The sequence below is a fragment of the Hippopotamus amphibius genome, chromosome 14 (assembly GCF_030028045.1).
Source record: "Hippopotamus amphibius kiboko isolate mHipAmp2 chromosome 14, mHipAmp2.hap2, whole genome shotgun sequence".
In the NCBI taxonomy this organism is placed as follows: Eukaryota; Metazoa; Chordata; class Mammalia; order Artiodactyla; family Hippopotamidae; genus Hippopotamus; species Hippopotamus amphibius.
Genome location: NC_080199.1, coordinates 75487420 through 75503728, shown reverse-complemented (window position 1 = coordinate 75503728; position 16309 = coordinate 75487420). Strand labels below are relative to the sequence as shown.

The window sequence follows — 16309 nt, the reverse complement described above, 5'->3', positions numbered from 1 at the left end:
TGTTCACATATTGTTGGTGGAAATGTAAAAATCATACAGCCACTCTGGAAAACAATTGTCAGTTTCTTATAAATATCCACTCACCATACAGAATTCTTCTTCTAACCACTTACCAGAGAACCGACAATGTAAGCCCACACAAAAATCTGTCCAGCGATGTGCACTGCAGTTTTATTCATGATAGCTCGAAAATGGGAACAGCCCAGCTGACCATCAGCTGATGAGGGGGTACACAGCTGCGATGCCCACACATCCCATACTAGGCAGCACGAAAAGGAGCAGAGCGGCTGATACGCGCTGCAGGCGTGCATCTCAGAAACATTATGCTCAGTGGAAGAAGCCAGACTCAAAACATTACACAGTGTAAGATCCCATTTATATGACACTAGAAAAGCCCAAACCACAGGGACAGAAAACCACTCACTGGCTGCCAGGTGATGGGAGTCGAGGGACTGGATTTACGGCAGAACTTTTCTGGGTGATGGAAACGTTTTATATCTTGACTGTTGTGCTCATTACATGACTACACACATTTGTCAAAACTTATCACATTGTTTACTTAAAAGGATAAATTTTATTCTGTATAAACTATACCTTAGTAAGCCTGATTTAAAAATAAAAAGAATGTCATTATTCTACAGTCCCTAATGGTAGACTGGATCTAGGCAAAGATCATCAACAGCTGCTAAATCTATCAGATGAGACGCTCACAGCGAACTTTCTGATGAGTGGATCAGGCCGACGACACCTGGACTCGTCCATCAATCTTTGTACCACAAGAAGATGCAATAGGAAGAGGGTACCACCACTTATGAGACATCCTTGTGAAGAACTTGAACCTGAATCTAATAATGTCTCTCATTAGAAATACTAGTTTTCAGGAAATAGAGATCAGAGGAACATATTAAATGACACTATAGAGATAAAATCACAAAAATCAAAGTGGGGAATTCTACAGGACAAACAAACCAATTTTTTTAACAAATGAATTGCAAGGAGAAAAGAGGAGGAGTATCCTATAAACTAATAGATTTGAGACACATCCAAGTGTATACCTTGTTTGGATCCTTATTGAAATGGATTGAAACAAGGGTATTTGATGATATTAAGGAATTAATTCTGATTTGTTTTTAGGTATGATAATAGTATTGCTGTTATTTTATTTTTTAAAAGCTGTTATCTTTTAGAAATGCATTCTGATGTATTTATGGATGCAGTGGTATAAGATGAAATGATCCAGTGTGAGTCAATCTGTGTGTAACATTTGTAGTCATTTTAGATTTCAATGAAGTATCAACCTCCTAGAAGGATGATGGTAAAAATTTGGTGAGATGTGTGAAAACACTCAGCATGGCTCCCTGCAGGGAGCAGTCAGTTACTAAATGTTAGTTAAATCTGCTCTTAGCTTCTATTTGTTTGTTTAGGGCCATATAAAGTGCCACCTAACTGGTCTGGACTAAAACATGTGTTCCAGATGTACCAGACCAGATAGAGTGAATATCGGTGTCGAGCCCAGTTTCAGACAAAGAATGCTCATTGAATGGTCAATGTTTTCTACCATTTCTATGAATTTTTCCTCAAATACAGTTTTTTTCATGTGTACATTTAAATGCCCTATTTTAAAATATCCCACAGAATTTTTAGATATGACATCGCTATTTTTGAATTGCAGTTACAAATTTCAGTTGTCAGTGACAGAATTATAATTTAGTTCCTTAAAAATTAGAAAGTTGTATTTCTATGAGTAAGCATGTACTTTTTTCTCTAGTTGGAACTAAGAAGGAACACAGATTTACTGGTTGACTGTTCCAGTTAAATACTGATTCTCAGATCTCCCATGTATATATACAATATAAGCACCTATGTGGTTGGCTTTTTTTTCCTTTTTACCTTTGACCCCCTTGACTCCCCAACCCCTGCCCCTGGCAATGACCAATCTGTTCTCTGTTTTCTATGAGCTGGATTTTTTTTTTTAAGATTCTACATAATAAGTGGTATCATATGGTATTTGTCTTTCTCTGCCTGACTTGTTTCACTTAGCATAATGTCCTCAGGGTCCATCCATGTTGCCACACATGGCAAGATTTCATTCTTTTTTTATGCCTGAATAATATTCCGCCATATATTTATACCAGAATTCCTTTATCCATTCACCTATCAGTGGACATTTAGGTTGTTTCCATATCTTGGCTGTTGTAAATAATGCTGTAGCGAACATGTGGGTGCATATATCTTTTCAAATTAGTGTCTTCTTTTTCTTCAGGTAAATACCCAGGAGTGGAACTGTTGGATCAAACAGTAGTAATCTATTTTTTAATTTTTTGAGGAACCTCCATACTGCTTTCCATAGTGGCCGCACCAAATCACATTCCCACCAACAGTGCACAAGTGTTCCATTTTCTTCACGACCTCGCCAATATGTGTTACGTGTTATTTCTTACTTCTCTTGTCTTCTTTCCAGCCCTCTGTCCTTTAGCGAGGAGAGATAAGGTGCCTCTACTCGTATGAACTGCTTTGGGTTTTGGTGTAAGACAGGACCTTGATCTGGCTGACAGTAGTCATTAAGCTAAATCATAAATTCAGATGACTTGACAAACGGATAAGAAAACATCCGTCAGGGTTTTTGCCATATGAGTGTTGAGGATCGCTTGTTTCTAGGCAGCTCTCCTGATGGAAGTCATTTATCCTGACAACCGGAGAACTTTCAAAGGGTGAAAGAACTAGTCTGTCAGCATCAGCTCTGCTTTTCCTATGGAAAGTGGCCATATGCATAGGCCAGCCTGAGATTTGTGGGGCACTGACTGACCTGCTTTCTGGTCATCACAACAGTTAGACTGGCAGTTTTACAGGATTATCGAGGACCTGGGTTCCTGCCAGTTTTCCAAATCTCCCAACCAAAGGGTGTGATTCTTTTCCACATTTTAGTCAGCAGAAAGGAAGAAGAGGGAAAAGAAAGCCATGCTCCCCCCCTTCAAGGACACTTCCCAGTTGTTTGTGCCATTTCTACATGGACTCCATTGGCCAACATTTAGTCTCATGTCTACACGAGCTACAAGACCAGAATCTCAGTCCTTTTTTCCCAGTCACGTGCCAGATAAAATATGAGGTTCTTTTACTATAGCAGAAAGAAAGAATGGATATTGGGGGGCAACTAGCAGCCTCTTCCCAAGAAGGGAGGGAGAAGCAAGTTGAAAAGAGAGTAAAAGATGCCAGACAATGTAAGACACTCCAGATTTATAAGCAGTGAATCCTGGGAGAACAGGATGGAAACTGACACTTTCTCACTAGTCGACAAGACAAGCATTCTGCTGACGTTTTTTTCAACTCTCTTATAACAGTGGTTCCAATTTTTTTTTGGTCTTTAGGCTCCTTTACACTCTTGAAAATTACTGAGGACCCCACAGAACTTTTTTATTACATGGTCTATCAGTATTTACTGTATTAGAAATTAAAACTGAGCAATTTTAAACTGTTAATTTATTAAAAAATAATAAACATGTTACGTGTTTAGATAATTTTTTTATAAAAATAGCTGTATTTGCCAAAGTATCTATTCAATAGAGTGGCATTGTTTAATATTTTTACAAACCTCTTTAATGTCTGGCTTATCAAAGACATCTGCATTTTCATATCTGCGTCTACAGTCAGTCTTTTGTAAAGTGTTATTTTGGTTGAAGTATATGAAGAGACTGACCTCACACAGATATGTATTTGGAAAAGGAAGAAGTACTTCAACAGCCTTTTCAGAAAACTGTGGTATTCTTTTATACGGCATCACAACTTTGCAAGTAACCTCAACAAGTGGTAGTTTCTTCACGTTCTTTTTGGTAACGTGGGCTGTTCCTACGCTGTTACAGTGAAATCCCTTGGTCTACCTTGCACTGTGCCTGCATCTTCCACTCCACTTGCGCGTGGTTTTGTAACATCATGAACTGGTCATCTGGAAAATATTGGTTCACTGAATTATGAAGCTCCTCCAAATGTTGACACATTTCATTGCATAATATTTTTAAAGCACATTTGTTAATATCACCACCAATCTCATCAGAAAAGTCGTTTAAGTGTTTGGAAACTGTAAAGTTCACTGTTTTCCAAAAGTCTGATTTTCTTTCATTTGAAAACTCCAGCGTTATCATCAGCAGTGAATACTGGGAGTAGTTTTTGTTGCAGTGACGACTCACTCACATCTGAATAAACAGCGAGGTCACCCTGCAGTTCAAACAGTCGCACAGAACTTTTCCTTGAGGCAGCTTTTGGTCCAGCACACCTAACAAGGACGGGCTCTGGAAGGAGGTCTGGCCCACGGAAAGCCGTGACTTGCTTCTGCCCTTAGTGCTGGGACAAAGAACACCTTCCCCATCCTGCTCATTCTGGGGGACACTTGATTCTACATCTGTTTAAATAAGTGCGTGCGTGTGTGTGTGTGTGTGTGTGTGTGTGTGTGTGTAAGTAAAACTCGTAACCACTAATCTGGTGGTTCCCAAATTTACCTGCACATTTGAAATCATCTGCGGAGCTTCCAAAAATATGAGTATCTGTTTCCCACCATCAAAGATTATTAGTTTGAGGTATGGCCTGAGCTTTGGGGTTTTAAAAAGATTCCCAGGTGATTCTAAAGTGCATGCAAATGTGAAAAACTATGTTAATTCCTATTTATTAAAAAGAACGATACCAACCTGCTCTGCAGAATTCAGAGCGTTCCCACACCCCTCCCAGGAGCAGACGGGTGGCCAGGTGGCCAGCCACAGGAGTCCCAAGACCAATCTCTGTCAAGTGGACAGAGACCCAAAAGGAGCAGACAATCGATCAGTTACTAGTGGGCGATGGTCTGCATTTCTAAGCATCTAGAAGATCTTTACACTTGCTTTAAAATTTGAAATGGAACCAGAGTGAGTGACATTCTTTTTTCGTCTTGGATATTTCATACGTAAGATTTTAAGTGAGGCAGTTGAGCCGTTGCCCAAAAGAGATTGCTGAACTAAAGAAAACGCAAGTGGGTGCCATTTTTTGTATTATAAAGAAGGAAACCACTTGGTGCTATATACTTCCTTGGATGTATTTCAGCAAAAGAATCTCTTGAGAAGCTGTTCTTGACAGAAGCCTCAGAGAAGCTGAAATATTGGGCCATGTGACTTCCTTTCAGTCAACATAAAGGAATTTATAAACACAAAGTTCAGAAATTTGCCCAGCTCCACTGTCTGCAAAGCTGTTTTTATTCTGGTCACATTTGCTTCAGCTCATCTTAGGCCAATATCATGCCCAAGTCTCGGGCCTGTGTAACTTCAGCCCCATACGTGGAGAGGCTTGTATTTTGGTACAAATTGTTCCAAAGATTGAATTTGACAGAAAATGATTCTTCTGTTTTCTTAACCCAGTTGTTTTAAGGGAAGTGACGTTTTGGGTGCTTTTCTGTTTGGGGTCAATCTGGGGATGGGGGGAGCACCAGCTACACTTTCTGCCACTTTACGTCATCAGCTTTTGATTATTAGGAAGCACACCACTGCCCGTCTTCACCCAGGCCCGTGGTGTCTTTATCCGTTTGAATATTCACTCAGTACCAGGCGGTATGTTAAGAGGCCAGGCATAGGCAGCGGCCCGGAAGCCTCCCGCTCCCGCCCTGGAGCTGCTGGCACACAGGTGGACGTGCACAAGCCTGCGGGGAGCGCCCGGCCGCGTGCTGGGACTCGCGGGAGGGCAGGGAGGGCTCTCGGTTCACACTGACTCATGGGTGAGGCTCCTGGCCGTGTTTCAGGGCCGCAGAGGCCTAGAGCCTTTACTGTACAGTTAAGGAACGTAGGGCACAAATGGGTTTCCTAAGTCCCCAGCTGGTTAACAGGGGCCAGATGGTTCCTTCATGTCTCAAGCCTAATGCCCTGCTTCCCTTCGGGGGCTGCTGTCTGTCCGCACAAAGAGCACCGGGCGTCCTGTGCCTGCTTCCTGTCCGGTTGTGAAAGTGGATCAGGGACCCTGAACGTGCTCTCGCTGGCTTACACGGCCACAGAAATGACCTGTCCTGCCGCGGGAGCCAGGGGCCGGGGTCGTGGCCTGTCCACCTTGGGGCCTGCTACCCACAGCCCTGCTGACGACCCTCTCCTCGTCACACCTCCTGTTCCTCCTGGCCGTCTCCTGAAGAGCACAGACAGACAGGCAGCCTGCTACTTAGTTTTGCTGCAGGACCTAGCATATTGCCTTACATATGAAGGATTCTCAGATTTTTAAAAATAAACACTACAGACATATATGTACATATACATCAACTGTTTTTCATTACTATTAGGTGTAGTGTTGGAGACGGAACATATTGAAAACCTGCCTCAGGACTGTGGAATGCAGAGTAATTAAGGATTAACAGTGTAGCTATGGGGATTATAACACTATAAAAGAACTGCTCTGGTGGCTGAGGCATCTGACTGCCAAATGATAACCTGTGGCACTGCGGGTAGTTATGGTGATTATAGCGCGTTAAACAAGATGAGCTGTAATCAACCACAGCATCAAGATCAAAAGTATTACCTGTGGGGCGTCCCTGGCGGCGCGGTGGTCAAGAATCCGCCCGCCAATGCAGGGGACACAGGTTTGATCCCTGGGCCGGGAAGATCCCACATGCCGCGGAGCAACTGAGCCTGCATGCCACAACGACTGAGCCTGCGCTCTAGAGCCCGTGCTCCGCAACAAGAGAAGCCACTGCAGTGAGAAGCCTGCGCACTGCCACAAAGAGTAGCCTCCACTCGCCACAACTAGAGAAAGCCCACGAGCAACAACAAAGACCCAATGCAGCCAAAAATTTTAAAAAAAAAAAAGTATTACCTGGTTCCTCGGATATTGGAAGTGTAGCTGTGCTTCTTTGTACAGCTGTTACTTTAGATGTACATCTGTGATCATGTAAAGAAATATGCAGAATGGAAGATAAAATGCCATTTTGCTGGTGTGGAAAGGGCTTTGGCCGAAGAATGAAGGAATGAATTGGGGCGCAATGTGTTGAACCTGCTTCCATGATCCCAAGGCTCTATTTCCCTAAACAGAAGAAGAACCAGAATTTCCCACTGCCTGATGTACTTCACACATATCCAAGTCCCGTGTCCAGGGAGTTCTGTGCCTTTGCCCTTGTCTGTGACAGACTCACCTGGGCTCCTTCTTAGCTGACTTGACACTGTGTACAGATCTGCTTCTAGGCGACTGTCCGGAAGGGAGCAGCCCCTACGACCAGCACGCTGACAGCTTTTCACCTGCGGTTTCCTTCCCTGCCTGCTCTGGGCCATCTGCTTACACCTCGGGTGCCTTTTTCTCATCTGCTCCTTCTGTCCCAGCTGGGATGGTGCTGGGAGGGCGGACCCTGGTTCCAATCCCAGCTCCGCATCCTACCAGCTTGGGATTGTAGATAAGGTCCTTTGCCCCTTGTGCATCTGTAAGAGAGGAGATGGCGGGAGAGAGGAGGTGAGGTGACGTTGGTACCGTGAAGGCACACGGAACTGCTCGTCAGCGTTGGTCAGCATCACTGCCGCCACTGTTACTGGCTAGTGGTCATGTCACCGTTCGACGGGTCACACTCACGACACCACTGTGGCAGGTCTGAATCTGCATGTTAGATATCACTGCCTCTTTCAGCGGCAGAGATAAGAGGATTAAAATCAGAAAGAAAAAAACTACATCTATCTTCCCTTTCTGTTCTCTAGGTTTGTTTTATTTTACTTCATTTTTAGAAAGGATTCTTTATTTTATTTGTGTATTTTGTGGCTGTGTTGGGTCTTTGTTGCTGTGCACGGGCTTTCTCTAGTTGTGAGCAGGGGCTACTCTTTGTTGCGGTGCATGGGCTTCTCATTGCAGTGGCTTCTCTTGTTGCAGAGCACAGGCTCTAGGCACGCAGGCTCAGTAGTTGTGGCATGCAGGCTCAGTTGCTCCGCGGCATGTGGGGTCTTCCCAGCCCAGGGATCGAACCCATGTCCCCTGCATTGGCAGGCGGATTCTTAACCACTGCACCACCTAGGAAGTCCCTCTGGGTTTGTTTCACAGTTTACTGTTTTTCATACGTTGAGTATGATAACTGCAGGGGGAATGCCTCATTTTTGCAAATTATGTTACACAGCGTTAAACGTGTGCCTACTCAAGAGAAAGGGAAAGTTGGCTGGAAAGCTTACAGTCCTGGCCTCGGTCCATCTCAGGCTCTCTTCTGAGCTCACAGCTTTGAAAGGGAAGCGCATCGCTTCACTTTTTAGGTTTAATGTGGATAGAATGCCAGGTCTTGAGTCTGCAGTGCTGTCATGGGTACTTTCTAGAGCAGTTTTAACCAGTCTCATTCTATTTAGAGTTTTACATCCATTTATGTTGTTAGCACCTTAAATCTGGCTCTTCTCACATAAGCTAGCATAACTTGCCAAAATCAAAAATGAACCGAAAACAAAAGTAACTAGCCAGCGTGAGAAAGTCAACACCACATGGGTCGGAGCTCCACAGGAAAGCAGCTGCCCATCCTGTGGCCCCCACCCCACATCCTTGGGCACAGCCAGTGACACAGCCGGTACAGATGCGCCCAGCAGCCAGGCCCGTGCCCCAGGGCTCAGGCTTTTGCCTCAGTGCTGATAGGAAGAAGGCTTCAGGATGGTTGAGGATCTAAGGCTGGTTTATCATGCCATCTCAAATACAGAAAACATGGCACTAAAAGAGAGCCGAGAAACAAGAAGACAGCAGTGAAATAGCTTCGTAATGTGATGAAGACGAGGAAGGTCATGTTCTGAAGGGTCAACATACAGAACGTGAGCAGAGACACTCAAAACTGAAGGACCTTCGAGATCACCCACTTACTCCGGCCTCTAGTGTTATTTATCTTGAGGACTGTCCACAGACAGTTTACAGAACATTAGGAAATGCAAATTATAAGCTCAAAGGTTCTACCCAGTAGCCCACTGACTGATATCAATGGAGAACTGAGACATCCTGGAAAGAGAAACTTGCAGATGCAGAAGTTTAACCATTTTAAGTACCAAAACTTAAAAACTGTAATAACCATTTTTATGAACATTTCTGTAAAACATCTTACTAGTTTTTTCCTGATGGCTCAGGTTTTTTCACTTTTTAATCTTTTTTTTTTTCATTGAGAAACAGATATTCTGCTCTGTTCTTGATTAACTCATTATTCCAGGTGATTTGAGGCTTAGTTGTCTTGAGTTTCCATCATGGACAAATCCCTGATATATTAACTCGAGTGCTATATATATTCTTTTTCATGAAGGGAGAATGAACAGTAATAATATGGGTCCACAATCCTTTGTTTAAAGCCTTGAATCCAGATAAGTTTCTAAATTTAGATATTTTCACATTTCAGAAAGGTACTATAGCACACACAGCAGGCATGACAAATGCCCCAATGGTATCTGTTCAACACGTGACCGTTTCCTCAGCAAAGCATGTGAATGCTTTACCCTAAACAGGACACAGACTAGAAATAAGTGCCCAGCGTCAGGTTAGGTCAGGTCTGGCTGCCAGACGAGTTGTCATGTCAGAAAAAGAACTTGGTTTTCAAATTTTGGAATTATGCATAAGAAATCATAGACCTGTAGATAACATTTACTGAAGATGTACTTACTACATGCCAGGCACTGTGCTAAGTGCTTTAGGTGTCATCTCATTAAACCCTTGCAACAGGTGGATACCTCTGCGACTTCCATTTACAAATAGAAAAGTGAGGCACAGAGGCACAAAGTAAGCTTCCTGTGGTCACAAAGCTAATTAAGCTGTAGGACTAGGCTATGCACAGAGCCAACCTCTACTAAGTGCTTGTTACCTATCAGGCATTGTTCTGAGCACATTCTCACTCCTTTGATCTGCATCCAACCCTCTAAAATAGCCACTATTATTATCCCCATGTAAGAGATGAGAGGCAACAGGGAGATTATTTAACAAGCCCAGGGTCCAGTCTGGTAGACAGCATGAGTCCAGGGTGCATGTGTATACTGTGCTATGTGAGTCTGTAGCCATAAAACAAGTGGCGGTGAGATTCAGCAAAATTAATTATGTCATAGGCCAGACCACCTCCGCCACTGATTTCCTCCAGTTCAGCACTGATGTTGTTCTCCTTATGCTTCGATACATTCAGTGCAGATTGTATAATTTCTTCATGTGGAATCATTTACCAGAGTCCCTTCACGTCTGCCCTCCACTGCTCCCCCCCGCCCCCCACCGGCCCCTGCATCTCATTGTCCTGCCTTATTTATCAATGGAGTGTGGGTGAGCACGGGTCACCATTTCCAAAATGTGTGCTGGCGTATCTTGGAGGAGTTGCTTGCATACCTCCCCACCCACTACCCCTCCCCCAAGTAAACCAAGCTCTCTCCAGGCTATCCTTGACGTTTCATCTCGAAGGTGAACACAGCCTAGGCACGACCAGCATTAAAAATCTCATCTTTGATGCGAAAAAGAGATACAAAGGCCAGTTTCCTTGTGGACTTTTTTCTAGAAAACCACCTCATTCTAGACCAGCCCTTTTGGTCCCCATGTTGACTCAGTGGGTTCCACGAGCAGCGGGAAGCCAGGGATGCCTCCTGCGACACGGCCCCCACTCGCAGCGTCACCACTGCAGTTCTCTAGCCCAGGAAGAGCTTTGTGCATCTTGGGCAGGCACATGGTGTTAGAGATGGTCTCACGTGGAAGACAGCCAAATACAGTCGAATTTGCCAGGAGTTTCCAGAGGTTTTAATATCTTGGGTTATTGTCCCATCTGCAAGAATCATCTTCCTTATTTGTTTAATCCGGAGAAGAACAGACCAGTTTCACCAGCATGGATGACCCACTGCACTGAAAATGCCCCCGGAATCCTCTGTGGCTGGCTGCGCCGCACCAGCGGCTCCCAGCCCTGCCCAGGAGAGATTGGTGGTCCACTGCTCACGAACAGATTTGCTCCCACAGGAAGCCCTGGGCCGCAGCCAGCAAAGAGGGGCACCTGGGCTCTTTACGTTCCGTGTCGAAGGGCAGCCCCTTCCCTCAGGCTGGTGGGGTTGCGCTACTCTGCAACATGCGCGTGTCGTGCTCTTCTGAATCTTTACTGAGCTTGCAGCTGCGGTAGTTCAGGTGCCGTCACCCAGTCTGTGCCTGAATGCAGTGACATCCCATAAACCCTGAGGTCAGAGACCGGCCGTGCCTCCTGACTGCACAGGTGTGCGGATGCTCTGCCTCCCGGAGGTGCACGCGGCTGTGCCTCGGGGCTCCGGAGGCAGCGTCCTGCTGGTGTGCTTTTCTGGAAGCTCAGCCTCCCCCAGCAGCACCCGCCGAACTGTGTTTTTGCTCTGTTGCTGCCTTTCTTCTCTGCTCCTCATGCTATTCACTGTGGCTTCTAAACTCCATCCGTAAAACCCGACCCAGCCCAGCCTCCAGTGCTGTCCCCACCGGAGGTTCCCGCTGCTCCCCGTGTCCTCCTCCTCCTCCTCGCAGCTCACTCCCCGTCACTCTTCCCGACCTGAGCCTTAAGCGCACACAGCACGTGGGCGCACACACCACTTCTGAGTCCTCTCGGGTACTTGCTCTATCCATGCAGGCTCGAGAGCTGCTTGTTTGCAGCTGGAGCCATTTTCTGTTCTTTCTTCTCCTTTTACTTCCAAGTTCAGCACCATTCTGGTTGCCTGAGCTGGCCTGACGTCCATACAAGGTACACTAGGCTGTCGACCGCTTACATTTCTCTTCCACGAGAAAGTCAGTGCAGTGGGGGTGCTGGTGGGTTGCTTCTGAGGGCTTGTGTGGGATTCTCCTTGGATCAAAGTTTAATATAAAGATGGAGATTATGGAATCCTACATTCATTTTTGCTTAATGCCAGCCACCCTGAGTAACATGATTTGGGAGATCTGTATCCTCCTTGGCTCGAGGCCAAGAGAAATATTCAGGTTTTCATTTGTGTGGGGTTTTCTTTTCAAAAATGAAAGATTTACTACCCCTGAAAAATAAAACAAATACTGAGTATGTAAATATATCTAAACATGTAAACTAATGATTTAATGAGTTACATCCTTCCTCCCGGGTGAACCTGAATCATGAAGCCCTGAGATGTACACTGGGCAGAGGTTCACCCGGAGGGCAGACGTGTGAACGATGCTCCCCAGCAGCGCACAGACCTGAAACAGAAAGTCCTGAAATGGACACTGTGTGTTTTTTAGAGAGTAAAAGGTGATTATTGCATTTTAATAGACTTCAGATATTTTTTTATTTCTAGAGTAGATCATCTAGCTCCAGTATTCAAGATATAGCAGGATATACTTTTTTTTGTTCCTCAGGGAGGGACTTATCCTTATTCTTTGATATTTAAAAACAAGCCACCATAAATTTAACTTAAAATGCAGATTCTAGTCAAATCAGGCATTTATGGTATAAGGAGATATTAATTTTAATAGTATATTAAATTAACATTAAATGTATTTATAAATGTATTGAATTAATTAATATTAATGTTGACTTTTATTTAATTTACTTAATTAAATGTCTTTAACCCCAGGACTTGCTGTAGGAGCAAATCACGTTCGTGAGCGGCGGACCACTGATCTCTTGGACAGGGCAGGCTAGGAACGGCTGGTTGTGAAACAGACAGCCACTGAGAATCTGGGGCATTTTCAGTGCAGTGGGTCATCCGTGCTAGTGAAACGGGTAATGTGTGTTGCGGTCAACAGCTGGACACACATTGTGGTCCTTGCTGGAAACGTTAGTTCCAGCAAGCAAGAAAGGGTTAGAGTCTTCAGATGAGGTTCGGCCAGTCTGTCTCCAGAATGCTCAGTGTCTTGGGTCTCCCCCTGTACTCAGAGTTTACACTAGGTGGCATGCAAGGGAAGCTGAACAAATTCAGAAACTCGAGTCTGTGGAGGCAGAGTGCTTTGGCACTTGCCATGATCTGGAGTCTGCGTTTGACTGGTGTTGCTTTCTTTTCTTCCTCCAGGATGAAGTGTCCTCTTGCTGGCACCAATAAAAGATTTCTAATTAACACAATTAAGAACACACTGCCCTCCCATAAAGAGCAAGACCACGAACAAAAAGAGGGCAGTAAGGAACCTGCGAAAAGCCAGGACCAGAAGGAGGAGAGCCGGCAGAAGCACAGAGCCCACCCTTACAAGCACAGTGTCCACGCCCGGGGCACCACCCGTCGTTCTCCGCCCAGGAAGCGGGGCAGCCAGGAGAAGTCCCAGAAGCGGTCCAGCAAGCGGTGAGGCAGGGACGTAGGGCGAGCGACACTGTCCCAGAGCCTGGGCCTGGGGTGATGCAGACACATGGCTAAGGACAGGCCTCTGCTAGCGGCGCAAACACCTAAGGGGGATTTTCCAGCAGGGCTGCTGTTGTGCCCACGGAAAGTCACCTGAAACTCCAAGGAGAGCGTTCAAAGGGGATGCTCTGAAGACGTCTTGGCAAGTTTAAGTTGCTTCAGTGGTGTAATATACTTATGTATTGTCTTTACTCTGTCTTGTTTGGAAGTTGGTTTCAAAACAAATCTAGAACTTAAAAGTTTTTAGCGCTTATTAAAATTAGTTCCACTTTTTTTTTTGGTGTACTGCACTTGTCCTTTCTCAAAATTTCTCAAAAAATAAAATACCTGTAAACCCTATACTTTACTTTTTTGGGTGACAAATTTAAATTTTAGAAATCTGGTGAGTAGCCATATTTATGAAAAGGTGTGGCCCTCCAAGGGCTAGAAATTCACCAAGAAACTCCAATAGCCCTGCACCTACTGTCCTTTAAGTGAACAATGTAGGAAAACCACAAAATCCTCTTGAATTTAGTGTCCCTGTCAATACCCAGAGGTTAAAAAATCATCTCCGTTGTTTCCTGTGCATTCTCAAACTCATTCCTGAGATAGAACAATTTTTCTAAACTTTGGGGAGAATATGTATGTCTTAAGTGGTGCTTTAAAAAGAACCTTCAGAAGTTAAAATGAACATTATTTTCGTGCTGTCTTATTTAGCTAAAGACCTATGATGCCACTCTTAGTATAGCTGTTTCAGAAATCTGAATTTTAAATAAAAGTTTGTTTACAATGCCTTTCTTTGTTTTTTCAGTATCAGTGTGGCTCTGTTTTAACATACAATTATAAACTTTTCAAACCTATATTCTTCCTTTCCTACTCAGGAAAATGTCACCAAGCACCCTCTTCCCCCATCCACAAAAGGAAGAAGAATCTAAGAAGAATCTCTCTGTCTATAGCAGCCCCCCCCCCCGCCCCCAATTTCCAAAGCATCCAAGCTTATGCCTGGCTGCTTCCAGATAATCACTCGACACAGCCCTGCTCCCTGCTTCCTGGCAGCCGAGAAAAACCCTTTCTAAGTGCTAGAAAGGAGCACATCCGCAGAGCTAGCTTTGGGGTGTGCTGAATGGGCGCGTACTGCTCCCCCCGCCGAGCTGCACCACCACACCTGCCCAGTCGCTCTGAGCCCAGAGCTCAGGGGCCCAAGCCCAGAGCTTTCCCACTCTGCACCCTTCTCCCTCAGACCCGGCCTCCCCCCATGACTTCGTAGAAACACCCTCTCCTTTCAGACATTGGAAAGGAATCACTGGGCTTATGTGACTTTATCCAAATCCAGTTATTCATTAGCCTATATCATTTGTGCTGAATTTGAAATGTTTTGTATTTAAATACCGATCAGAAGCAGCACAGAGTGGTGGTTTTTAAACATTCTTGTTCTAATTAAGTAAAATAAAATTGAACTGTATCACTTGTCTGTGTGCTCTGTGTTGAGAGCAAACTGGCAAGCTCGTTCTTCTTAAAAGGGGGTGGACATAATCAGCATGTTCTTCCACTCAGACGTAAAGGAAGCGCTGTAGCCTCATCACACTTCGCTTTCTCAGGCAATCGTGTTTAAGGACAAGTGTTCCACAAAACCATTTTCCCTTTACAAACCACTGTTCCACTTCTGAAATTTTTATTAGATTCTTTAAAACTTTGATCAGAAGCAGCCATCGCTTCCTGTATTTAAATGTCAAGAGCAAAGTATCCATCCGTATTCCATTTGTACACAGTAGATGTCAGGGAGAAGCTGGTCCAAAGATGCACCCCCAGCGACCTCCTGCTTCTGCGGGTGACACATGGTCACGGCGGAACCTCTGAGAGATCACATAGCCCAGGACAGAAGGTGGAGGGGCTGAATCTCAGCCCCCGCCCCGCCGCCACTGGCTCACTGCAGGGCTTCACCTGGGCCACTTCTCTGCACGGCACCCTCCTCACCTGCAAACTAAGATGTTTGCACTGGGGCTTCTCTGGGGGGGGCCAGCAGTTAGGACTCTGTGCTTCCACTGCAGGGGGCACAGGTTCAGTCCCTGGTTGGGCAACTGAGATCCTGCATGCCACGCGGTGCGGCCAAGAATAAAAAAGTAAATAAAATAAAATGTCTGCACTGAGCCTCTGGTTTTGAAACAAGTAGAGACAGAAGTGCACATTTCGTCCTAAGCTTAGGAACTGCATTTCATGCCCCCACTAGAACGCATCAGGAGGTAGACATACGTGCAACCCAGCAGAATTCATTTTCTTTTTCACCTTGTTTCAGAAAACATTGTCTCTAAGAAAGTAAACGAGAAGCCACGGTCTCGGCCACGTCCCACCACCTGCTGGTGGCCAGTCTTTCTGAACAGCCCAGACACGGGGAGAAGGAGCCAGGGTGGGTAGTTTTACCAAGAGCAAGCAGGCTACGTGCTGAGGACGTTTCCTCAGGCCTGATTCTGGAAGGTGGCTGTGGAGTTTTTGATTTCTCTGTGACTTTTTTTTGGCGCGGGGAGAGGGGTAGATAGATCTCCCTCAAATCTACAAGGTGGAATTTACCGTTCCTTCACTGATTACTGATGTGACTTAGCATGGCACTCACATGTTTACGTTATTACATAATATCTGTCATTCCTAGAAGTCTTGCCACTGTCTTTGGACCATAAAGGGTATCTGGTGGGTATCAGTGCTTGTGGAATCGGTGTTACCTGAGGGGAACTTCTGATACAGTGAAGCCTCGCCGCTTTCCCAAGGAGTATTAAGCCCACAAGGTATTGCAGGCTATCCTGGAACCTGCGTGGACAGGATCATTTACTGTCCGTCACCTATGGGCAAACACTGTTAGGTCCTTTCTCCCCCAGCTTGACTGAGATATCCAGTATTGGACATACAATACTGTGTATGTTTAAGGTGTACAATATGATGATTTGACACAGGTATATACTGTGAAGTGATTACCACGGTAAGGTTAGTAAACACATTCATTACCTCAGTTACCATTTTGTGTGTGTGTGGTGAGAAAGTTAAGATAGGCCTTTTAAAACCCCCTATCCATGTGGTTATCTTACAACCCTATGGAGAAGGTGCCATTACTC

The 16309-nt window shown here is 45.0% G+C and overlaps 1 protein-coding gene across 1 annotated transcript in view; it reads left to right on the top strand.

The window, feature by feature from the left end:
* The window catches only part of LOC130835947 (protein POLR1D-like), a 41380-nt gene extending 26947 nt beyond the window's left edge, over positions 1 to 14433 (top strand). The window contains exon 3 of the mRNA XM_057707857.1: positions 12909 to 14433. Within this exon, the coding sequence (XP_057563840.1) occupies positions 12909 to 13176 (268 nt within the window). The 3' untranslated portion in view covers positions 13177 to 14433. The remainder of the gene's footprint in view (positions 1 to 12908) is intronic.
* Positions 14434 to 16309: the final 1876 nt, after the last annotated feature.